Source organism: Haliotis rubra, unplaced genomic scaffold (assembly GCF_003918875.1).
Source record: "Haliotis rubra isolate DU_JTF1 unplaced genomic scaffold, ASM391887v1 Scf339, whole genome shotgun sequence".
NCBI lineage: Eukaryota > Metazoa > Mollusca > Gastropoda > Lepetellida > Haliotidae > Haliotis > Haliotis rubra.
Window position 1 is genome coordinate 497846 of NW_025767012.1, and position 27118 is coordinate 524963.

Consider the following 27118-nt stretch of genomic DNA (forward strand, 5'->3'; position numbering starts at 1 on the left):
ATTTACGTCCCCCCAGCTAATGTTTTTGCCCCACCGGAGTCCGAATAAAAAGTAATGACAATTTTGCTTAGAAAGACATCATTCCAGCAAAAGAGGTAAGTAAATGGATCATTAATACGGAACACGTGAGGTTTGTACGGCGATAAACGATCTCTCATAGTGTTTTTAAAATTACCGTTCTCATTATGAGAAATGCCACGGCGGGGTGCGAAGGCAGCAAAGCGGACAACGTGATTATCACCAAAGCTGTACACATAATGACAGTCTGATGTATCTTCATAGTGAAGTTTGGACTTCGCCATCTTAATAAAATGCCCCATATTTAATGCATGAGAGACTCGCTATAATATGTGGCGACATGAGATGTATAGAAAATACCGACTTCAACACCTCCGTCCATTTGTCTTCAACATTAATAAAGTTACACCCAGCCGAGTTCAACTCGTCATTAGAATATAAACGCGATTACAGAGAAGCCCCCTCCATAACACCCTAGGTAGCTCGTGAGGGGGGTTTAAGTGGACTTGGTCTGGAATCCTCAACAGCGCAGCACGATGGAAGATTTGCATAAATCTGGGGAAATCGCTTCAGGTATATGCAGCAATATTTAAGGATTTCACGTCGCGAGAGGGAGTTTCTGTGTTCAGGTACGCCGCTGAGCGATTTTTCGCTTGGTTTGTCTGACTGCAATGGTTTCTGAACCAATCATCTACAGTTGTCCTCACATCATTGAATACGTTTTGTTCAGCTGGTATTTTACCCCGAACACAACGACGCTTGTGCACCACTGCTATCTCTCATTATCCGCCAGTCTCTCGTCTCCCTGTCCAAATCCCCCTCCGTTTCAACCCGAAGTTCCCCTGCCCTCCCCCTCCCATCATATCATGCTCAGCTAATTCCCCGTCAAGCTCACAGTGTAAACAGAGTCACGTGGCATTTGGCGATCCCTGACTCTTGTCAATTTCACAGGCAGCAAATTTGATTGGACAATCTGTACCGGCGTCTGCCCCTCTCGCACGGAGTAATAGTACGTCACTTCCGCTAACACAAGTCTTGAGGAATATATTGTCAGTGAACGAGCAGACGATTTAGTGATGGAAAATGTCGTGTTTACAGTCAAGTCTCAGTGAACGGGGTCGGGTGTGATGTTCACATTTCTTGTTCAATATGGAGGTACAGCAGAGTCGTTCCCGATCACCAACAACGAGTTTTAAAACAAGTTCCCATTCAGCTTTTACGAAACCGACATCTTCACCTGAAAGTTCACCTGTTGTCGAAGAAAGAGAAACTGAACTGGTCAAATGTCCTCCGAAGTCCAGTTCGAGCTCTGACAATATGACTAACACTTCTGGTCCAAAGGAAAGACTATCATTCAGTGTAGAATCTATCATATCAGACAATCGCGTGAAGCGAGCAGACGACACATGTAATGGTGCAGACGACGCAGATCATGACGTCGTGTGTGAAGACGACTCTGCGTCATCATGTGCGTCACCGCCGTGTTCACCATCATCGTCAGTTTCATCTCCGTCGTCGCATGTCGCCCACTCGTCATTCAGTGTGGCTGATATTCTTGGGAAATCAAGTCAGAAATCCCCATTGGCAACGAACTCTTATCCGGTCCCATACGGCCAACGTCTCGGGGAGACCAAGTGGGGCGTGTCCTGTCGTTCCCCACACTCCTGGCTGCCCCTCGCCCCCGGGATACCCACTCCAACTAGTAAGTAGAAATGGTTTATTTCTCTATGATATTGGATGCATTGCACAGTTTAAACATTTAAACTGACGGCTTTTTGATAATATTTTACACAACATTCTTTGTTTTTAAATGTTTTCCTTCTTCGTTTTACGTTCTTAGAAGTTATGAAAGCAACGATATATTTTTGACAGATTTTCATAAACAGCGACTAACACGTTTGTGAAAAGGTGAAGACACACAATTAAGTATTAAAAACTCCTTAAGCTGCCTCTGTCAAACCCAAACACACTAAAATATACATGCCATTATTCAGAAATGTGCCATTAAAAACATACTGCTCCATAGTTTCTTGAAGACTGTCGGTGCACATTTCCCATCGGCAAATGTAGATTTCAGTCAGCGCCTTTCATCTCCAGCCGATTGTATCACGAACTCGGGCACCTGTTTCAAGTGTACCTCGCAATAATATACTTTAACAGATACAAACGACGCCAAATTGAAAATTTGTTCTGAGTTTGTTTTGAAAGTGTTCTGTTTAGAGTCAGTTATTGACCATTACAATGTGGCTTTACCTCTGACACTGGGATCAATAACATGACTTTTTTAATTTGCAAACTAATAGCATCTGGCTGTTTGTAAATGTGAGTAAGCTAATAAATATATTGCTACATATATATACATACATATATATAAGACAACAGCAATTGTATCAACAACAACAACAACAACAACAACAACAACTAATAACAATGAAGGAATAAAAACACCATTAAAAATAATATAACGATGATGATTATATGTACCAATGACAGTATATCCTGTCCATTTTCACAAATTCCTAAAAATTATTTTCACTATAAAATGAAACTCTTTCGGAATATATTATGTACATGCAGTTATATGTCTCACAAAGTGTTCGGTTAGTCGTGATTCAGTTACTGCTACTCCAGAAATGAAACCAGCCCATTACATCCTTTCCGCAATTTTTCCGATTTTAAAGGATGTAACGTAAAATGCTCTTCACCCCTTGCAGATTTTAATTTATCCAGAATTGCCCTCCCGAAAAGCGAAGGAGGCAATATTAAACTGGAGCATATAATTGAGAGAGACGGGCACTCTACCTTTCTATCGGTTCAGTTGCGTTGCTTGACGGTGCAACATTAAGCTTTGATTGCCTTTTAGGTTTGTCAAAGGGAATGAGACATTATACATTTTGTTTGATAAAAAGTTTAGCTTCAATAAAGATAACCTAAGTACCCATCTGATAATATCCTAAAAGTTAAAACAGAGTTCACATGATATTTTGTTTGGATTTAATGGGCATGTCTTAACAAAAGGGACGATGGGACAATTACAGATTTAACTGCCTGAAAATTTGTCTGTAGGTTTACATGAAAACGCCCAATAAACTATGACATGCCACTCTAATGAAAACCATAATTGTTTTGATAAACTTTTAGACTTCATAATTTAAGTCCATAAAATGACTGTATTTATAATGTTCAGATACACGCTGTTAGCATTCAAGTGTGAATGTAATGTTGAATTTATTACATATTGTATTAAGATAAAATGCACATAAAACTTTAACTATCTTTTAAACTTAAAGACATTTTTGATGCAAAGCTTTTGATGTGTTCAGTAAAATCACCCAAGCAGCAAAACAACCAATGCTCACCTTTCAAATGTTGTATTTTGAATGCACACTAATTTGCGTTTTATGTCCGACTTGAACAATAAACTTAAATGCGCTATGACGTCATGTGAAAAGACTTTTGAAATTCAGGAAGTAAAACGCGATTAATCATACGCTAAGTACAAAAACCTCTCTCGATTTAATATGTTCATATCATCCAAGAAATACTTATAGACTCTGGTGAATCTCGTGACACATCAAATAACATAGCACTGAAGGTGAGTCGAGCATAAACGAAACTCATGGCGTGCATGCATTTATGCACGAACAGCGATACAAGTGTGCTACATACGTGTATATCTTTAAGTACACAAACATTGAATTAAAGTGAATAGTATTTTAGTATATATGCACCATCGTTGATATACTACAGTTCAGAATATACCACAGCTATGTGCAATGTGAAATATACCAGTGGATATTCTGGAGAGTATACTTTGTGGAAAAGCCAATATGGCGTGCTATGAATATACTATCACATAAGTATCGAAACTGCTAAATAGTGAAAATATTATAACAATAAAAACAAGTGAAAATATATATTGTTTGAAATCAACAAATATACAAATAAATATACATTGTCTTCAGTATACTATGGTTGTGAATATACTTATACAGCTAATACAGTAACTGAATATACTACATCAGTGATTATACATATATGACTATTCATCACACGTGTATTCACTGTACATAATGAATGCGGTGAATGGCTCTAAACAACGACTATGCCGTAACAGTGAACAGGAAGTGGTGTTGGACATTACTCTGCAACATAAAACACAGTATGTGTTATGCTGAATGAGTAACAACACTGATATGAAGAGGCCAGATACAAGAATCGATCTGGTACATGTTGGTGGTTATGGCGGTGCAGCAATGATTCGGGTACAGCTGAAGTCATGGTGTATATAGCAACTCCACCCATGCCTGTATTGTTATCATGAGACACACCGACTTCACCGTGAGTGACGTCTAAACAAATGAAAACATCGTTGTTCTCTTCTGAAATCATCGAGTACGTCATATATATGAGAGATACAGACTGTACTGTAGACTTACATTTAATCGCTGAAAACATAATTGTGACAGAAATCAGAAACTTCATTTAATTGACAAGGGATGCTTGTGAGATTTCATGATATGGTTTAGGGACTGTGAGAAAGACGTATGTCTGACTGTATGTCTGTATCAATGTATGTACCTGTGTCCGTATGTCTGTATGTCTGTGTCATGCGCTTGGCTGTGTCTGTATGCATTTATGTATATATGTGCGTGTGTGTCTGGATGCATGTGTGTATGCATGTCGTGTGTTTATATGCATGAACGTGTATATACAGCGTGTGTATATTGTTGCATACGCATACATGTCATTGTGTGTCTGAATGCATGTATGCATGTATAAATATATGTATATGTGCGTGTGTGTCTGGATGCATGTGTATAAATGTCTTTGTGTGTCTGAATGCATGTATGCATGTGTATATATGTATATGTGCGTGTGTGTCTGTATGCATGTGTATATATGTATATTTTGTGTGTGTCTGAATGCATGTATGCATATGTATATATGTATATATGCGTGTGTCTGGATGCATGTGTGCATGTGTATATATATGTATATGTGCGTATGTGTCTGGATGCATGTGTATAAATGTCTTTGTGTGCCTGAATGCATGTATGCATGTGTATATATGCACCATTGTGTCTGGTTGTATGTACTCATGTACCCAGGAGTAGCTGTGTGTGTTGTGTGAAAGTGTGTTGAAGAGAAAGTGTGTATGTGTTCGGTAAATGTGCGTGTGTGTCTGTATGGCAGCCCGAGTAGGTGTTTGGGTCGATATGCCATTCATTACATCAGAGGACCTTGAATTGAAAAATTAGCGATCACAATAACCGTCACAACAGGTGTTATATTTAACGGTCAAATGATCCCGGAAACAGATCATTCTTTTGGAGGCATAGGCCATGCTGTCGCAACCAAAAAATAGAACACATCAATCTAATTTCATGCGAAGATGAACTTTATGAACATGAAACATTTCAATGCAAATCATAACAATGATTTGCAAAAGTAAGGTAAACACATGTTTCATGGCCTTGGTAGGATGCATTGTGGCACATAGATTTTCCAGTAGCGTATCGTAAAAGTGCAATATGTTTAAACAGGTTGGACGAGGGTCTACTGAGCCTTGGGTACACACGTGCAGTGCTTTGTACGTTGACTATAGGCCCGGCTTTGATGCAGGCAGTCTTCCGTTAACATGGCGCTTTACCAGCATGGTTCCATTTGATTCCGAGCAACCGCGCCCGATATGAATCAACTGCAGTGCAATATATCAGGGTCGTGTCGCCATCATGTGACTAATTATCAGAAATAATGTTTAATGTTCTTGAAAAACCCACATATGTTGTCACTGAGCCACATTATCACTGACATGGATCAATAGATACATGTACCAATATTGGAACAGAGCGTGGGGAGAACTAGGGCGCCAAGGACGACACTCATGTAGACAGCTGATACCTGAAAACATACTTTAATTTGACCCCAGCAGAATCTTAGTTATCAAGTATATCTAGACATCTTTAATAAAGGATAACACTATATACAGACACAGTGGTATACACACTAAGTATACCATATACAGAGATATACATGTAACTAGGTAGAACATATACAGAGGCATACACACAACTAAATTTGACACAGAGATATACTCAACTAAGTCTGACACATACAGAGATATACACACTACTAAGTCTGACATATACAGAAATATACACACAACTAAGTCTGACATATACAGATATATACACACAACTAAGTCTGACATATACAGAGATATACACACAACTAAGTCTGTCAAACAGAAATATACACACAACTAAGTATGACATATACAGAGATATACACACAACTAAGTCTGACATATACAGAAATATACACACAACTAAGTCTGTCATACAGAGATACACACAACTAACTCTGTCATACAGAGATATACCCACAGCTTAGTCTGACATATACAGAGATATACACACAACTAAGTCTGTCATACAGAAATATACACACAACTGCGTATGATATATACAGAGATATACACACAACTAAGTCTGACATATACAGAAATATACACACAACTAAGTCTGACATATACAGAGATATACACACAACTAAGTCTGACATATACAGAGATATACACCCAACTAAGTCTGTCATACAGAAATATACACACGACTACGTATGACATATACAGAGATATACACACAACTAAGTATGACATATACAGAAATATACACACAACTAAGTCTGTCATACAGATATATACACACAACTAAGTCTGACATATACAGAAATATACACACAACTAAGTCTGACATATACAGAGCTATGCACACAACTAAGTCTGTCATACAGAGATATACACACAACTAGTTATGACATACAAAGATATACTTATCACTAAGTATGCCATTTTCAGAGATATACACATAGCTAAGTCTGACATATACAGAGATATACACACAACTAAGCATGACTTATACAGAGATATACACACAACTAAGCATGACTTATACAGAGATATACACACAACTAAGCATGACAAATACAGAGATATACACACAAGTAAGTATGACATATACAGAGATATACACACAACTAAGTCTGACTTATACAGATATATACACACAACTAAGTCTGTCATACAGTGATATACACACAACTAAGTCTGTCATACAGAGATATACACGCAACTAAGTATGACATATACAGAGAAATACACACAAGGAAGTCTCTCATGTAGATAGAAACACACAACTAACTGTCATACAGTGATATACACACAACGAAGTCTGTCATACAGAGATATACACACAAGTAAGTATGGCATATACAGAGTTCTACACACAACTAAGTCTGACACATACGGATATGTACACTCAACTAAGTCTGTCGTACAGAGATCTACATACAACTAAGTCTGTCATACAGTGATATACACACAACTAAGTATGACACATACAGAGTTATACATACAACTAAGTCTGTCATACAGTGATATACACACAACTAACTCTGTCATACAGTGATATACACATAACGAAGTCTGTCATACAGAGATATACACACAAGTAAGTATGGCATATAGAGAGTTATACACACAACTAAGTCTGACACATACAGATATATACACTCAACTAGGTCTGTCGTACAGAGATCTACACACAACTAACTCTGTCATACAGTGATATACACATAACGAAGTTTGTCATACAGAGATATACACACAACTAAGTATGCCACATACAGAGTTCTACACACAACTAAGTCTGACATATACAGATATATACACACAACTAGGTATGACACATACAGAGATATACACACAACTAAGTCTGTCATACAGAGATATACACACAACTAAGTATGACACATACAGAGTTCTACACTCAACTAAGTCTGTCATACAGGGATATACACACAACTAAGTATGACATATACGGGCATATGTGTCTTTACATAGCAGAGTAATGTTACTCTCTGAATACTAGATGGCATAAGCGACACGATATATCAGTAAAACAGTATGAAAATATGATATAAGATATTTCCTGACATTTGTGCTGTATGTTGATGGTTTCATATAACATACATTCTAGTATTAAAGAAATAAGAATTCCTCTGCATTTGTTTGAACATGATATAGATGATTACACGTAAAAATATGTCATAAAATTGGCTCAACGTTTCCTTCTGATGAGTTACATATGTGTTAAAAAAATCATGGAATAAATAGGGTTATATTTTCAAATATATGTTCAACAGTTCACATTTTATAAATATTTTAATACTGGTGGTCTTACATCTCTCACGTGTCACTGGTGTGATATCAAAATAGGAAGAACTCTTAATGAAATCAGTGTGAAACGGAACTATAAGTGTTAATAGAAATCTCAATGTCACATTCATGGAAGGATAGGTTTCATAACATAGTACTATACTTATAAAGAGAGTATGTAACTTCAGCAGTTTAAAACATTTATTGGGATATTTCAACATTCTTCCAGTGCGAGGTGCCAGGCTGGGGTAATGTATTGCACCTGTCAATCAATGTATACGACGGCTAAAGCCAAGGCTGTGCTTATTCCGTGTTATGTATTTAGGAGTTGATATTGATTACATTCTAGATTACCGACGACTCCAATACATCTAATTGGTCTTCATTACACCATAGCTTGTGTTCAGGAGAAAAATATAATTGCCCATTAATTTCTCAGGTTGTCAGCTGAATATTTGATTACCCAACAAATAAATGATTTTTTGTAAGTTTCTAGTATTTGACGCTTGCGATCGTACACTCACACACAAGTCAGAAAGACTGTTTTCAAATATTAATTGCACCAATTAACTAAATGAGATTTGACTTTGCAATCAAGCATATAATATATAATTTGGGGGAAACTAGGACTTGTTTCACGTACTTGATCACCCGGTTATAATAAAGCAAACACACTCTCGTGTACGCGAGACACGTGGTAAACGCCAAGGCTGTTGTAGAACAATCAGTGTACTAGTATTGTTTTCTGTATTCATGTACTCTGACGGAGTGTACAGCGTAGGCCTGTATGAACATACAATCCATTAACTCCAACCGTCAGCATTGTATCAGTTCTGTGAAATATATTAATTCTTCGGCAATGAAATCAATACTTTTGATTAGAGAAGTTATAAATTATATTGTTGAAATGCGTATTGGTTTGAGGAAATTCGCCTGAAGATGTATGAAGTTTCATTCAGCAAAGCCGGGGGAAGAACATGCGTGGTTTAGCACAGGGTGTAAGATTAGAGCTATGCTGGCAACGACATTTTCAGGAGGGAATATATATTTTAGGTAACACTGTTTCCTCCTATAAATGTAATTTTGATTGACCAGTTTTGGAGCGAATATTTTTTTTCAATTTTCTCTGAATCAGTTATTATTTTCAGCTAATACATAGTTGCTATTAATTATGCCATAAGCTGGATATAATAGATATATGTTTGTTATAGTGTTAAGCCCTACCATACAGAAAATACTACAAGTGTATTGTGAGAATAAAGAAGTTAAAATCCATGTCCAGACTTCATATTTCATATAGAAATTGGGTTCTACACGCCTACATTGCTACTGTATCTATACATTTAAATTTCATGGATTTTGTTTGAAAGCTCAAATCAATTCGAAAGCTGTAGCGAACACTCTTCACACCCTGTTGATTTCAAATTATTTCAAAATTGTCCATGCTTGTTAGCGATATCGATCTGAACGACGTGGATAATAGATTGTAATGTCGATGTGCGGGACTTTAAAACATCCAGAATAATTGCATTAGCAAAGGATCAATTGGATGAAATTGATTTCAAGACAAACAATAGGTTATGAAAAAAGTTAAATGCAAGTGTAGATTATTCATATTGAAGCCATGCATGGACCAATTATCAACGATAAAAATATTAATGTTTTGTTTCGTTGCATTACACAGTTCAGAAAATATTTACAAAAGTATTTAGTATTTTTAATCGGAGTTTTGTTCATGTTTTTTAATCACTTATATTAAAATGTTATCCTGCACACCATTAGTGGGTTTAAAAATATATTTTCCTTGAACCTTGCCCAGTGTTTTATTCAGTAAGCATATCATTTATGAATGTATACTTTTCATTTGATATTGGGACCCTGAAAAGTTTATAAATATCCCCCCCGCAAACTACGGAATAAATCTGAACGTTCTGTATAACCAGTTCCTGTAAGTTCAAATTAAGATGCACATGTATAGCAGACTGAGGTCCATCAAGACGTGGAGAATATAAAGTTTAGGTGTGTCATCGTTGTCAGTAAAATCTCCTTTTACTTGTGATACCATTGTTTCTAAAAGAAGTAATTGTTCAATTACCACATCCCACACGAGAGCGGTGGCATGACGGTATGGTTCATCAGCTGTCATGTTAGCCATTACAAATCCATCATTTAAGACTCTCATGAATTCTCCATAGTAAATAATTAATTTATTCTGCCAAGTAATGTTCGGTAATTCTCGCATAAGTGCCTTCTGTGATAATTGGTTAATAGACAAGGTTCCATTTTGTCTCCGTCGTTATTTGCGTCTTCTTCGCCGGCGTGGCTTCCTGACGATCGATAGCACTTGCACACCTCATCCACATTCTTGGCTGCAATAAGTCACATTAATTTTGCACTCGAATTAGATTTAAAATTCTACCGCAATTGGTTTGTTTAAACACGGTTTCTATGTGTGCATAAATTATTGATCAGTCGGCGACATTAGCGGTAAGCAGAGAACTCACCGAGACGTAAGCAGAGAACTCACCGAGACGTAATGAATGAAGTGGTCGACCCCAGAAGTGCTAGAAAACTCTTGTTAACGACATATACACGTGTCATCAGTGAACAGGTCGATTCAAACCACTCCAACGTGAGATTGCCGACCGGTCATAATTCGCATCAGCAGTTACTGGAATCCCGTGACTCCGTGACCGACAACAAAATATACATTACTAATTAACACAACAATTAAAAAGGAGAAACAATGAGAAAGATGGTGCATTGCGCTGTGTAAGTGGGGCATCTGCTTGCTGCTGGATCAACCAAGACTTTCAGTTCCTCAATCCCATACCGATATGTAATTATATGGTTCATGATCCCATTGTATCAGTCATATTAATAATTCTTTGCGTGTTTGATTAAAGTTGAATGATGATGATGTATGTTTAAATAAGATACATACAAGCATCATGCGATGATGACATATTTATACCATGTAAGATTGGACAAATGTTACATTATATTCCAAGACATCACCAGGTCTTAGAGAATGTCTTATGTTTCCTCACTAATACAATCTTGTCAGGGGCACTTAATGCGGGTCAAGGGGCGGTGGGGTAGCCTAGTGGTTAAAGCGTTGGCTCGTCACGCCGAAGGCCCGGGTTCGATTCCCTACATGGGCACAATGTGTTAAGCCCATTTCTGGTGTCCCCCGCCGTGATATTGCTGGAATATTGCTAAAAGCGGCGTAAAACCATACTCACTCACTCACTCACTAATGCGGGTCAGACAAAAACGGCTGGGTCCGGGAAACATTGCCAGAATCTTTCAACTTCCAGTTCCAGCCTAGTCTTGCCACTCTTCAGCGTTGGGATATCGCGCCAGAATTCTTAGGTTTACAATTATCAGATATATGTCTCCTTGCTGTCAAAACATTTATCTGAAATACTTCTATACTTTTGCGGACCTGTTCTCACCATAATTGAAACAAACACCTTCTCGATGGCACCTGTTAAAATCGTCTTGTTATATCTGTTTCTCTCAAACCCTTGCTCTTTTACTACCCCGTTGTGTAACCAATATGATGGAACTACTTTCTTTACCTCCGGTAACAGACAGAGTATTCATTCAACAATTTTACATGAATGAAACACTGCATATTCGGTATATTTGCAGTATGCAAATCTCATATGAAGATTATTAGTACAGATGTATCTGTCAAGTGAGAAACAATGTTCAAATCGCCTTATCACAGATATGATGTTACATAACATAAAGTATCATCACTCGCAGATGCAGCGGCTAGAAGGACCAAATGACTATTTCCGGATGTTGGCGTGGAGGAGCATGGTCGGGTGTTGGCGTGTAGAGAGCACGGCCGGATGTTGGAGTGTAGAGACCATGGCCGGGTGTTGGCGTGGAGAGAGCATGGCTAGATGTTGGCGTGTAGAGAGCATGGTCGGATGTTGGCGTGTAGAGAGCATGGCAGGATGTTTGCATATAGAGAGCATGGCCGGATGTTGGAGTGTAGAGAGCATGACCGGATGTTGGCGCGGAGAGAGCATGGCCGGGTGTTGGCGTGTAGAGAGCATGGCCGGATGTAGGAGTGTAGAGAGCATGGTCGGTTGTTGATGTGTAGAGAGCATGGCCGGATTTTGGCGTGTAGAGAGCATGGTCGGATGTTGGCGTGTAGAGAGCATGGCAGGATGTTTGCATATAGAGAGCATGGCCGGATGTTGGAGTGTAGAGAGCACGGCCGGGTGTTGGCGTGGATAAAGAATGGCTAGATGCTGGCGTGTAGAATGCACGGCGGGATGTTGGCATGTAGATCTCGAAAGCACGGCCGGGTGTTGGCGTGGAGAGAGCATGGCCGGGTGATAATCGCTATGTGTAGACACACACACGCATGCACATACACTCACACACATATGTCTTTAAGATGTGATTCAAAACTTAAAAGACCTCACCACAAAGATAATGTTAATGGTTGTAAAACGGCATGTCACGTGGAGTAATATATTCAAATTGCTAACAGATACGGGGCAATAAGAGCAATGTGTACATCTTCGCCTGGTGAAATATGAAAGTTGAATTTAACTTCTCAAAGGAACAAATCATTGACAGAATAATTTTTTTCACATATTGGTTATCTTTGTGATACCTTTCTAGGTCTTTTGATCCAGGTCACGTGACATTCTATAAACTTTATGACGTAAAGAATCTTAACTTCTGGCATTAATACATTTGATAATTTCAGCCCAAATGTGTGTGGTAAATTATCAAACTATCCCTAGCCTATTTGCCACCATAAATTATCTTCGCGGCACTGATAATTTCGTTTCAAATTGCTGGTATCTTATCACAATTTGTTTACAGCTTTTTGCACTTTGAAACCGGAAACACTAAATTGCATTTTTAAGTGATGGCTACAAATTAAGGAATACCCTATAAAACTTGGGGCTTTTTATGACAAATGATCTCTTAACTTGGGTTCTACCCAAAGGTTGCGCACGAGAAGTAATTAGTTTTTGATATTGCTGATATAACGTGTATATTTGATAATACAACGATGTGGATCACGTGAGAATTTAATGTTGCCGATGCCAGATGTTGGTATGTTGTAGCAGTTGGTGGCGTTAAAGGGGTACTGCCGTTTGGAAATTATCACTTCTTATGTTTGTACCTGTCAAAGATTCCACCGAAAAAGGTCGAGGTCACAAAATGTACATACGTGTGGGTTAAAGAAGTCTAAAAACAACGAGAACACTCTGTAGTTGGTTTTCACGCAAGCACGCACGCACGCACGCACGCACGCACGCACGCACTCTCATCGACAGAACCAGAGACCATATAATCTATTGTTATGGTCTATGATAAAACTGAAAGCATTTAACACTGAGTTGTACGGATGTTTGTTTCACGTCTAGCAGCATTCTCGAACCGTCACTGTTTGGTATATTCTGTACAGTACCGACTATTTCGCGTTCATTACAAAAGACATTGCAACTGTTTTTAGACAGACTACTATGAGATACTCATTCATACATGCACCCTCGTTATGTAGTCAAGTTCAGGTTCTCTGCCATCGATATTTCTTATGATTATTGAAATGTTTTGGCCACTGTTATTAACGAGGCCTTCCTAGAAATGAATTATGTCCCTTTAATGAAATGCAGTATCCGGTGTACAATTGACTGATGGTGTTGAGGACATATCAAGAAAATAGCAAATTAAGATAATGCTCTAAGCCAAGCCTATTTACATTGACATTGCTGTTATTTTTTAAAGCACATGCCGGAAACAAACGTATGTTCGTTAAAGTAGCGATTGTTAACGTTTCCGATAGGAAGTCGTTAGGGTAATTGTGTTCATCCTGCCAGTATGTTTATCTCCCAGATGGCGCTGACAGACATAGGTTAGTTCTGATTGGCTAATTGTTGACGTCGTAAGGGGCACTTATGTCATCGAGACCATTTGTCGCTTTTGAATCAGACGTCAACCAAATTTGCGAAATTCCAATTCGATACGTTGTGTAATTTAATAGATATATCATTTGGATTTTATTTTGAAGTCATTCTAGTGCTAACTGTGCAGGCATTCTGCGAGAATTTTCTTATCGTCTTCTGCAATTAGACTAATAGGCTCTCGAGAGGGAAAGACGTGGGCACCACACACTGAGAAATTCACCGAATGTTTCTAGTCTTTGGCAGCCGAGTGATTTACGGAGTTATTCCCCTTGTGCGCGCTCTTGAGTGTTGCTGTTTGACTTAGCGTTGACAGGTAACATAGGTGTTATGCTCTGTGGCGATTTGTCGGCTTCTTTTGCTAAAATGTGTTTCTTTTGCCGGTATATTTAGGTTCTTGATCAACATCTTGCTACACACTGGGGATGATGGGGTGGGACGTTGAATGACGTGCGCAATACGACTGGCAGCAACACTTACTCTGGGATTTAGTTCTCACATGAGGCGCCGATTGTAGAGTGTTGGGCTAGACTCTCTCACTAAATTTCAAATTTAAATCGCAATCCCTCCCAAACCCCACTCTAAATTTCACAAATTATAAGAATCATTTCCACGATAAGGTTTCACATTTATGGTGAGTTTCGTACTTTTTATCATGCCAGTGGATCCTATATAAAATCATCGAAAAAGGCCAACCGAAGATCATATGAAATGCGTCATTGAATTTAAAGACAAATTGTTTCAATTTTACATTTGTCTGCAGAAATAGACAAGAACGGGTCTCGTTATGTTTTGCGGTTACATAATTACAGTCATGATGTATTAGATCGTAAAATTGTTTTGGATTCTATTAGAAGATAGAAGAAAGTGCAGAAGGATTTTGTTTAAGAAAATTACGCTGTTATATACTAAAAGACACTATGGAATTGTATGGAAACGAATCTATTTTTGGTGGGTTATCTGCCCTTATCCACCATTTTTGTCCTACACTGCTATTTGTTACACCGCTAAAAGCCCCCTCTGGACCAGCCTACTATTCCCACATTATGATAAGCCCCCTCTGGACCAGCCTTCTATTCCCACATTATAATAAGCCCCCTCTGGACCAGCCTTCTATTCCCACAGTATAATAAGCCCCCTCTGGACCAGCCTTCTATTCCCACATTATAATAAGCCCCCTCTGGACCAGCCTTCTATTCCCACATTATAATAAGCCCCCTCTGGACCAGCCTTCTATTCCCACATTATAATAAGCCCCCTCTGGACCAGCCTTCTATTCCCACAGTATAATAAGCCCCCTCTGGACCAGCCTACTATTCCCACATTATAATAAGCCCCCTCTGGACCAGCCTACTATTCCCACATTATGATAAGCCCCCTCTGGACCAGCCTTCTATTCCCACATTATAATAAGCCCCCTCTGGACCAGCCTACTATTCCCACATTATGATAAGCCCCTCTGGACCAGCCTTCTATTCCCACATTATAATAAGCCCCCTCTGACCAGCCTACTATTCCCACATTATAATAAGCCCCTCTGGACCAGCCTACTATTCCCACACAGTATAATAAGCCCCTCTGGACCAGCCTACTATTCCCACAGTATAATAAGCCCCTCTGGACCAGCCTTCTATTCCCACAGTATAATAAGCCCCCTCTGGACCAGCCTACTATTCCCACAGTATAATAAGCCCCCTTTCGACCAGCCTACTATTCCCACAGTATAATAAGCCCCCTCTGGACCAGCCTACTATTCCCACATTATAATAAGCCCCCTCTGGACCAGCCTACTATTCCCACAGTATAATAAGCCCCCTCTGGACCAGCCTTCTATTCCCACAGTATAATAAGCCCCTCTGGACCAGCCTACTATTCCCACAGTATAATAAGCCCCCTCTCGACCAGCCTACTATTCCCACAGTATAATAAGCCCCCTCTGGACCAGCCTACTATTCCCACAGTATAATAAGCCCCCTCTGGACCAGCCTACTATGGACCAGCCTACTATTCCCACAGTATAATAAGCCCCCTCTGGACCAGCCTACTATTCCCACAGTATAATAAGCCCCCTCTGGACCAGCCTACTATGGACCAGCCTACTATTCCCACATTATGATAAGCCCCCTCTGGACCAGCCTTCTATTCCCGCATTATAATAAGCCCCCTCTGGACCAGCCTACTATTCCCACATTATGATAAGCCCCCTCTGGACCAGCCTACTATTCCCACATTATAATAAGCCCCCTCTGGACCAGCCTACTATTCCCACAGTATAATAAGCCCCCTCTGGACCAGCCTACTATTCCCACAGTATAATAAGCCCCCTCTGGACCAGCCTACTATTCCCACAGTATAATAAGCCCCCTCTGGACCAGCCTACTATGGACCAGCCTACTATTCCCACAGTATAATAAGCCCCCTCTGGACCAGCCTACTATTCCCACATTATAATAAGCCCCCTCTGGACCAGCCTACTATTCCCACATTATAATAAGCCCCCTCTGGACCAGCCTACTATTCCCACATTATAATAAGCCCCCTCTGGACCAGCCTACTATTCCCACAGTATAATAAGCCCCCTCTGGACCAGCCTACTATTCCCACATTATAATAAGCCCCCTCTGGACCAGCCTACTATGGACCAGCCTACTATTCCCACAGTATAATGATGTTACCGTCAGATGATGACAGACAGACATCAAGATGCGACTAGAACATACGCACCACTGACGGGCGAGCAGAAAGGGAGCTATATTATTAAGGCAGGTTAGAATTCTTGAACATGAAAGTCCCTTTCATCTTTTAGAACCATGTGTCAGTTATTTAAGATGTTTGAAGAAACGTAGGGTTAATTTACATTTGTTAATAATTTAAAAATCTATCTGTAGAATAAATCTGTATGAGGCCCGTCTCCCGGAGTTATGGCATAATGAAAGCATTCTAGACGCAGCCACGAGGAATTAATATGTGTTATATATTCATATGTATTTTATGATAATTCGGGAAGACACACAACACATGTTACTATACAAATCGCAAACGTCAAATGTTCGTGTTTTTGTAAGGTGAAAAATGTTTCATGAAGCCATCTTTCCTGAGATACCTTGAAGCCTCCTTATGAAGCCAACATCAAATGATGCTATTCACCCCAATCACAGGAAAGGGCTATTTGAGTCTATCACAAGCCATAAAAGTATTTATGTTCCTATGGCAATTCATAATATTAATGTTGATGACATATTCATGCATACAATTGAAGGTTTTTCTTAAATCTTATCACAGATTGCACGAGCGATAGATCCACCCAGCTGTGTGAAATATAATGCAACTGCAATTAAAACGTTTTTAGTGTCTAGATGTTAAGTTTCGAATGAATACTAAAGCAAGTTTCCAATACAGTGACTTTTATTGATTAATGACAAATTCAAAAGTTAATGGTCTCGTCACTGGAACAAAGCGTCCGTATCCAGATTCGGTCGCTAACCACGACGGTGGGGGACACTGTCGGCCGTGGCGTCCTGTGCACATTATGAAACTTTCTCTACTTCTTGTTTTCCGCTTGGCTTACGAAAGTATTCATTTATTATTTAGAGCAATTGAAGTATTTGAACGGATTTCACAAGCCGTGAAGTCTTTTAATCTCCTCCTTAGACAGAAGTCATGCAAGTTTAAGGAAGGATGACGTGAATAATATTCCAATTTTCTTGTAATATTTCCTCGGCGTGACCAACTAGCAATAGGTCTATTACGCATAGGACTACAATGTACGACAACTACACCCCTGCACACGAATAATAATGTATTGTGACGTCATGTAGAACATTGCTTTAAATGTTGTAATGTGACGCCAGGTAGAAAACTGTTTTAATGTTCATCAATTACTAAGTACTCCAAAATGAGTCCTGTGTGACGAGATGGTCTTAAGTAGTTAAACTCAACTGGTTATCGTATTTCCACTGCATTTTTAACGCAGTTTCATTTGTTGCTGTGACGTCACAAAGGCACTATGTTTAGGTGGACGAGGTACACCAGGAGTCGAAGATCACGGCTTCCATTATATATCTAAAATGAAGTAATTCAATACAATTCAAATGCAGATGGGATCGGTACAGCATAGGATTGTTACACCCATTTGTTTATAGGAAGACAACTACATTCTACATAAAAGTTGCAAGTAACTAACTGATGTCGAACAAAACAAATAATATCAGTTCTGTAGCCGCCACTGAACGTTCGTAGACAAACTACTCATGTATTGAGTGTAGCATACTATATAGAGTGTGGCAAGGAATAGCCTTGGTGGTTGAACATGCTAAAACATGTAACGTGGATGAATGGCCCGTAACAGAGGTACAGATAAGATGCGTAAATTACGCAAATATTTATGTGAAAACTCAATTCCTATTGCGTACAAGTACGCTTGAAGTTTTGTAAATACTCAATAAATGTGATCTTACATGCGTACACACAAACATGTCAAATCTTAGCTTGCGTAACTGAAGTATAGTGAGAGGTTCCATTTCAGGCCATGAACTTGACAACTTGCAGTCTTTCTTATCGCTTCCCATATTACAGATCAAATGTAAATCAAAACACTAACATGTAAACTTTATTATATTTTTAAAATTAATGGAAAACGGCAAAATACCCAATTGAGTTTGAGTGAGGTGAGTACAATTTATTTGGTTACTCAAAGGAAAATTAGGATACCCACTGAGATGAAGACAAGGGAGTACATTACTCAATGACCCAAAAAGTTATCTGTAGCTCTGCGGCCGTAATTTACCAAAGTCTGCCAAAGTACCCTCTTAAATTATTACAAGAAGTTCTGAAGACGTTGATAGGAATGAATAACTGCGGATAAAGGCATCCCCTGCCATGGCAAGGCCGTCACCTATAATCCCATTCGATGTTACTGGGAAGATCTGGCGTTTAAACATGCAGTCAAAAGGTCGCTTTAAGTAGTAATTACCATACGATCCAATCATTTGCTTCATAATTTTCTAAGTAAATAAATGTGTCAGTGAGTACCTATTCCAACCACGTGGCTACTAAATGTCATTTAAAGAGGAATAGTTTCATCGCGATAACCGAGTTGACGATATAATCGGGTGTCATAAGAGGAGATCGGCAAACATACTGTTATTTAAGGAAAGTGGCTGAAGGTTTGTACGCAAGGTGGAAAATAAATAAGAATTATTTTAAGAGAATATGTAAAACACAATTATTCCAATCAAACACGTATTCCCACGACAGAGTTAGACTGTGAAACATCTGAGTTAATGCTAGTAATGGCCAGTCAGGGAAGGGCTGACTTCTTAATCCTGCATTGAAGGAGCAATCAGTCTGTTAACGAGACTTTAATCACCGCAGTATGTGCAGGGAGAAGACCTTGACTGTAGCAGGGATTCATACCGCACTGTTTCTGTTGGGAGGGAAGGGTTGACTGTAGCAGGGTTTGATACCGCACTGTTTCTGTTGGGAGGGAAGGGTTGACTGTAGCAGGGTTTGATACCGCACTGTTTCTGTTGGGGGGGAAGGGTTGACTGTAGCAGGGTCTGATACCGCACTGTTTCTGTTGGGAGGGAAAGGTTGACTGTAGTAGGGATTGATACCGCACTGTTTCTGTTGGGAGGGAAGGGTTGACAGTAGCAGGGATTGATACCGCACTGTTTCTGTTGGGAGAGAAGGGTTGACAGTAGCAGGGATTGATACCGCACTGTTTCTGTTGGGAGGGAAAGGTTGACTGTAGCAGGGAATCATACCGCACTGTTTCTGTTGGGAGAGAAGGGTTGACTGTAGCAGGGATTGATACCGCACTGTTTCTGTTGGGAGGGAAAGGGTTGACTGTAGCAGGGATTGATACCGCACTGTTTCTGTTGGGAGGGAAGGGTACTGCAGGGATTGATACCGCACTGTTTCTGTTGGGAGGGAAGGGTTGACAGTAGCAGGGATTGATACCGCACTGTTTCTGTTGGGAGGGAAGGGTTGACTGTACTGCAGGGCAGGGATTTGATACCGCACTGTTTCTGTTGGGAGGGAAGGGGATTGACTGCACTGTTTCTGTTGGGGGATTGATACCGCACTGTTTCTGTTGGGAGGGAAGGGTTGACTGTTACAGGGATTGATACCGCACTGTTTCTGTTGGGGGTTGACTGGGGGATTGATACCGCACTGTTTCTGTTGGAAGAGAACTGTAGCAGGGATTGATACCGACTGTTTCTGTTGGGAGGAAGGGTTTGCACTGTTTCTGTTGGGAGGGAAGGGCTATACCGCACTGTTTCTGTTGGGAGGAAAGGGTTGACTGTAGCAGGGATTGATACCGCACTGTTTCTGTTGGAGGGAGGGAAGGGTTGACTGTTGACTGCAGGGATTCATACCGCACTGTTTCTGTTGGGAGGGAAGGGTTGACAGTAGCAGGGATTGATACCGCACTGTTTCTGTTGGGAGGGAAGGGTTGACAGTAGCAGGGATTGATACCGCACTGTTTCTGTTGGGAGGGAAGGGTTGACAGTAGCAGGGATTGATACCACACTGTTTCTGTTGGGAGAGAAGGGTTGACTGTAGCAGGAATTCATACCGCACTGTTTCTGTTGGGAGGAAAGGGTTGACAGTAGCAGGGATTGATACCGCACTGTTTCTGTTGGGAGGGAAGGGTTGACTGTAGCAGGGATTGATACCGCTATTGGGACTGTTTCTGTGGGAGGAAGGGTTGACTGTTGCAGGATACCGCACTGTTTCTGTTGGGAGGGAAGGGTTGACAATGGGTTTGATACCGCACTGTTTCTGTTGGGAGGGAAGGGATTCATACCGCACTGTTTCTGTTGGGAGGGAAGGGTTGACAGTAGCAGGGATTGATACCGCACTGTTTCTGTTGGGAGGGAAGGGTTGACTGTTGCAGGGTTTGATATCGCACTGTTTCTGTTGGGAGGGACGGGTTGACTGTTGCAGGGATTGATACCGCACTGTTTCTGTTGGGAGGGGGTTGTTGACTGTTGCAGGGATTGATACCGCACTGTTTCTTTTGGGAGGGAAGGGTTGACAGTAGCAGGGATTGATACCGCACTGTTTCTGTTGGGAGGGAAGGGTTGACTGTTGCAGGGATTCATACCGCACTGTTTCTGTTGGGAGGGAAGGGTTGACTGTAGCAGGGTTTCTGCTGGGAGGGAAGGGCTGACTGATTGATACCGCACTGTTTCTGTTGGGAGGGAAGCAGGGATTGATACCGCACTGTTTCTGTTGGGAGGACAGTAGCAGGGGATTGATACCGCACTGTTTCTGTTGGGAGGGAAGGGTTGACTGTTGCAGGGATTGATACCGCACTGTTTCTGTTGGGAGGGAAGGGTTGACTGTAGCAGGGTTTGATATCGGACTGTTTCTGTTGGGAGGGAAGGGTTGACAGTAGCAGGGATTGATACCGCACTGTTTCTTTTTGGAGGGAAGGGTTGACAGTAGCAGGGATTCATACCGCACTGTTTCTGTTTGGAGGGAGGGGTTGACTGTTGCAGGGATTGATATCGTACTGTTTCTGTTTGCAGGGAAGGGTTGACAGTAGCAGGGATTGATACAGCACTGTTTCTGTTGGGAGGGAAGGGTTGACAGTAGCAGGGATTCACACCGCACTGTTTCTGTTGGGAGGGAAGGGTTGACAGTAGCAGGGATTGATACCGCACTGTTTCTGTTGGGAGGGAAGGGTTGACTGTTGCAGGGATTGATACCGCACTGTTTCTGTTGGGAGGGAAGGGTTGACTGTAGCAGGGTTTGATATCGGACTGTTTCTGTTGGGAGGGAAGGGTTGACAGTAGTAGGGATTGATACCGCACTGTTTCTTTTTGGAGGGAAGGGTTGACTGTTGCAGGGATTGATACCGCACTGTTTCTGATTACGCGAAGCACCTTTGGATATTAAAGGGTTCAACTTTCAGGGCATATGATGGACATAGTTTACACTATACGATTCTTGGAGAACTGTCACCTTGTGAACGGACACTACCACTGACAACAGACAACAGTTTTCATAATTTCAACGTTTGTATTTTCAGAATTTATAATGGAATCTGGGTTATCTAGATGTTAAAACATAAATAATTCCTACTGAAGGTATATCTTTAGAATGGTGTAGAAATGTTTGTGTTTTCAATGTTTTGTGTATGTGTGGTGTTGTAATTACAGAAATGCGGTTTCCAAGGGTAACTACGGTATTGTGATATTTACATCTGTTTCTCCCGCCAGTCAAAACAAATGTCCTTGTCAAATGGCCTGTGTTCATTATCGGCTAATTCGCCCATTCTCTGTCTAATGAATACACATTAATTCCTATTTACTTGTGTGTAACAAGACTGGGGCACTTAGACTGATGCTCATATCACTGTCAGCGATGTTAAAAGCACCGCAACACATGGCCACCTTGTCGATTTCAGGATAGCTCCGGTGTACATTTCAGCACTCAATCAGATGTGCAGGGATGCTCTGTGCTGTTACGTAACGTGTTGTCAGTACCAATACCGCGCAGAAAACGATATATGACGTTTTGTCACAGAATGTCTTACTATATAAAAAACACGTACACATGTCTGATAGTCCTTGCAAACTGACAAATCAACAATACATCCACAACGATCTTATTGAATATTATATATCGGCAATGTTGTTGTGGAGCGGCTTACTATACCCTCTCATTAGGTAATTGTGAATATTTCTTAAATAATACAAATACATCTTCATCAAACAATTAAAAACGCATTAGCAGATGTTTATCAAGTTATTGGGTGAAGTGTGTTTACAAATGACGTACGTTAATCCGTACTGAAGATTGTGACAGTGTTGGTGGCTTAGATTACGTGGGATTACAAACTGCAGAACACTTTTATACTAACTTATCCGAGCACATCACACTACGAGCAGTTTGCTTGATAAAAGGCGATTATTGAATATGCCGCCAAAAATAACGTTTGTCGTTATAGGTACGCGTGCTCCACCTCGGCAATATGGGTCTGCGGGCTTTCACGAAATAACCCTTGCATTATGATTATGGAAATGATTTTAACGAGTTCTTCACAACTGCATTAATTATATTATGAAAAGAGTTTGATTTAAATTGATATGTGGGAAAAATGTATTTTCGTAAAATAATTAAAAGAACAAAATGCACAAAATACCAAAAATTTGGAAATTTAAATTGTTTAGAAAAGGCTTTAGAAAAACCTTAATACATTTTGCAGTCAAAGATTGTCTATGAATCACGTTAAGTTGAATTTAGGTTCAAACACAAAGAGTACAATTAACTGAAACGTCAGACATTTTCCGATAGAGTAAAATCTCTAAATTAAAACCAATACGTTGTTGTTATTTCACATGATAGTGCATGTGTCACAAGTTAACTTGGTACTTTATACCTTATTTAGTGCAAGTTAACCAGAGTTATAAAAACATATATTTTTAATTAATATGAGGCAGTAAAGAAAGAGTGTAGTGTATATCATTATACAGTATTTGTGCATGATCTACGCAGTGTGGTTTCTGGATAACGACATGTTTATTCTTTACTCAAAGAAGTATATTTAAATATTTACCGACAATTTGACTTGTTGCTTAAAGCTTGAAAACGTGGCAGAATAATTTAAAGCCAGTCAACCATTCGCTTTCAAATTACATACCGTTTCCAATGTCAATAATTTGAGTATTGATTACGTGTCAATATTGACAAAATATGGATGGTACGCCACAGATGTTTTCTAACCATTGTCAACAGTTTGTTTAAATTGTTCATAAAGAGATTTTGATGAAGTTATTCAAAGCATTGATGAATAAAAATTACACACACAACATATTGATGTGAAAAATATTCTTTAAAATAATATTATTTATTGAGTGATAGATGCTTATTTTTTCCTCGAATATCCATCGTGTTCTCGTGAGCCATGAACTTTAAAGTGTTAAATGTCATTTAAACAAAAGATGATTGTGAAAACACGATTGTAACATTGACTAATCACAACGATAATGCTGGCTTCACTTCTCGTCTGTTCATGGCAATATACTTACAAGTGAAATGGATTTTTGATATTTACATGCTGTCAGTCATTAGCGAAACAGGTGTCACGCAACTTTCGTTGTTGATTTTGAAAGAATGCACGCCGATCGACTGAAGCCGTAATACATGTTTAGTTAATGTAGTTAAGAATGACTTGTTGATAGGTAAATACGATAATGTAATTGTTTCCATGGTAACACAACACGTCGGGTGATAAAATAACAGATGTCTAGACAAAATAAATTCGCGTGTTTGATAAGCCGACACAGGAACGATAAGAGAGAACAATATCGGAGGATATGGGTAGAGAAGATGCCTAAGACTAACAGCATAGCGAGGTTAAAGGTCAAAGTCGAGCTGAATACCCGTGAAATGTTAATCCGATCGAAACTGTAAAATATCATGTATTACACTATTTAAGAAACAGAACTACCAATGCCATGCGAAACAGGCCTGAACCCGAACAAAACACAAAAATACAACCCCGATCTAAAACGGTCGGGGAAGCTAGTTACTAGTATACCAAGGAATTCCGTCTGTCCGAAGACAGTACTTTTTAACCAACAACTTGAAAACCAGTGGTTGGATTCTTTTCAAATTTAGGGACCACCTTCTTTTACACATTTGGAACTTTCAAAAACTCAAGGGAAATTTTGTTCAGCCATTAACCAGCACATACGAATGGATTGTTTTCAAATTTGGGGATCACCCTCCATATCAAAAGGAGAAGTGTACTGCAAAGTTATAATCTATATGTATATTAAACGATTAGAAAATTGTCAGAAATTACATCTTTTAAACTCGGGAAAAAATCCCTCATCAAATTTGTTCAACCAATAACCTTATAGTCATTTAGTGACTGTTTTTCAGATTTGGGTAATGGCTTCTTTGTGTATAGGAGAGGAGCTGTGCAAAGTGTAATTGTAATTGTTATACAAATACATGTACTGTATTTTTTCAAGAATAATTATTATACATTTTTGTTCAGCTGAAGTGGGGAGTCACTGTTGGGAGTATTACTGAGCCTTGTTTTGCTTGTTAAATTGTGATTTTTGATACATTTGTGTAGTTGGTCTGTGGTTTGTGTAATGCACATTATTTGATCACTAAAAACGTTATCTTGAAAGTAAGTGATAGACTCGAAAATTAAGTTAATCCAAACATACAACATGCAAAAAGTACAAAATGATTTAGTCGGAAACTGTTCCCGGTGTGTATTTATCGATATGCATTGAAGAATGCACATTCACATGTAGATACGTGTAGATACGTAATTGTGATCATATTCATAATAATACTATTTTCAAAATAATTATGTGTATTAATTTTGTGTTGTGTTAAACCTATGGCATATTAGATCCGTTTGCCATTTAGAGGTTTAAGTCCGTTTGAAAGGGGAACGTACATAAGAAAAGTAAATTGTGCTTTCACTCCAAATCTGAAAACGCCATGGGACTACACTGGTCTGTCATTAAAAGAATACCTGCTGTGTACTTAGGTCGAAAATTAAACAAGTATTACATAGCATACATGTGAAAAGTGGTGCAAAAAATTCAGCTTTCAATTATTAATCAATATTCCAAATACAAAGTTACCGATTAAACGTCTCAATGTATTTGACAATGGACGTGTTCCTTAATGTGTGTTAATTTTTACAGGTACCCCACCGCGGATCCAGGCCCCTACGAAATGCACATTGCGCAAGCACAAACCAAACCGGAAGCCGAGAACACCTTTTACTACGTCCCAGCTGTTAGCTCTGGAGCGGAAGTTCCGTGAAAAACAGTATCTGTCCATTGCGGAGAGGGCCGAATTTTCAGCGTCCCTGAATCTGACGGAAACTCAAGTCAAAATCTGGTTCCAGAACAGACGTGCAAAAGCAAAACGACTCCAAGAGGCGGAGTTGGAAAAACTTCGAATGGCAGCAAAGCCAATGTTGCCACCGACATTTGGAATAGCAATACCATCGTCCACTGCCTCGTCAGCTTCCTTATATGGACATCATTTAAGAGCGCATTTCTTACATCCGGGGACTTTTTCCGGATTTGGACTTTTCCCCGGATCCTCAGGACTGTCGCTGTATCCCCACTGACACAAGCGCAGAATACCCACACTCAGTTATAAAGAATTATTATTTGTACCTTTTGCACAATCACTTTGAAATATGTTAAAGACCCCCTCCATCGATCGGTTCCTGAGATATTCTGCAATATTTGACCACCAGCTATGTCTTCGTGACCATGACGGACACAAGCCTGTATTCGTATTGACCAGAATTAGCGCAGAATGATTCTCCATGTTTAATTCTAGTTCAGTTGGTGTTTTTTGTTAAAATACTAAATAGCAGGAAATTGTTATAAACCTTTAATCTGTTTGGTTCAGTGCTCTGGTTAAAAACAAGTGCTTTTAAGGGGAAGTTATCTTTGAATTTAATTTCCCCTGTGGTGGTTTTCCCAATTCATTTAAGATATATTTCGTGCCATGAACTCTGGACTGGATCCCGATACGGTGCCCACAGTCTCACCACGACAAAAGACTGACTGGACAGGCGGACCGATACTAATTTATTACATGAATCCATATTTGGCATGTCGCCGAAAAGTGGAGTCTGTCTTCAAAACAATCACTTTCTAATATGAGAAATGATTGAATCTTGTTTTTGTACACAAACTTTTATTGTAAATAAAATACCGACCAGCGATTCGTGCGTTGTACACTTTATTCTGTTATGAGAGAGAGATGAATCCATATTTGGCATGTCGCCGAAAGTGGAGTCTGAGAGAGAGAGAATCACTTTCTAATAGAGAGAGAGAGAGAGAGAGAGAGAGAGAATAGAGAGAGAGAGAGAGAGAGAGAGAGAGAGAGAGAGAGAGAGAGAGAGAGAGAGAGAGAGAGAGAGAGA

At 39.7% G+C, this 27118-nt stretch overlaps 1 protein-coding gene across 1 annotated transcript; it reads left to right on the forward strand.

The window, feature by feature from the left end:
* Positions 1-926: 926 nt before the first annotated feature.
* On the forward strand, positions 927-26917 carry LOC124284559 (homeobox protein MSX-1-like). Its single transcript, XM_046720646.1, has 2 exons — positions 927-1720; positions 25875-26917. Exons 1-2 carry the CDS (start codon positions 1168-1170, stop codon positions 26306-26308), a joined length of 987 nt encoding a protein of 328 aa, XP_046576602.1. The 5' UTR covers positions 927-1167; the 3' UTR covers positions 26309-26917.
* Positions 26918-27118: the final 201 nt, after the last annotated feature.

Excerpts from the sequence above, each read along its gene's own strand:
- LOC124284559 (XM_046720646.1), top strand. The coding sequence starts at position 1,168 with ATGGAGGTACAGCAGAGTCGTTCCCGATCACCAACAACGAGTTTTAAA. Across the intron at positions 1,721-25,874 it reads CGGGATACCCACTCCAACTA|GTACCCCACCGCGGATCCAG; the intron begins GTAAGTAGAAAT and ends TAATTTTTACAG.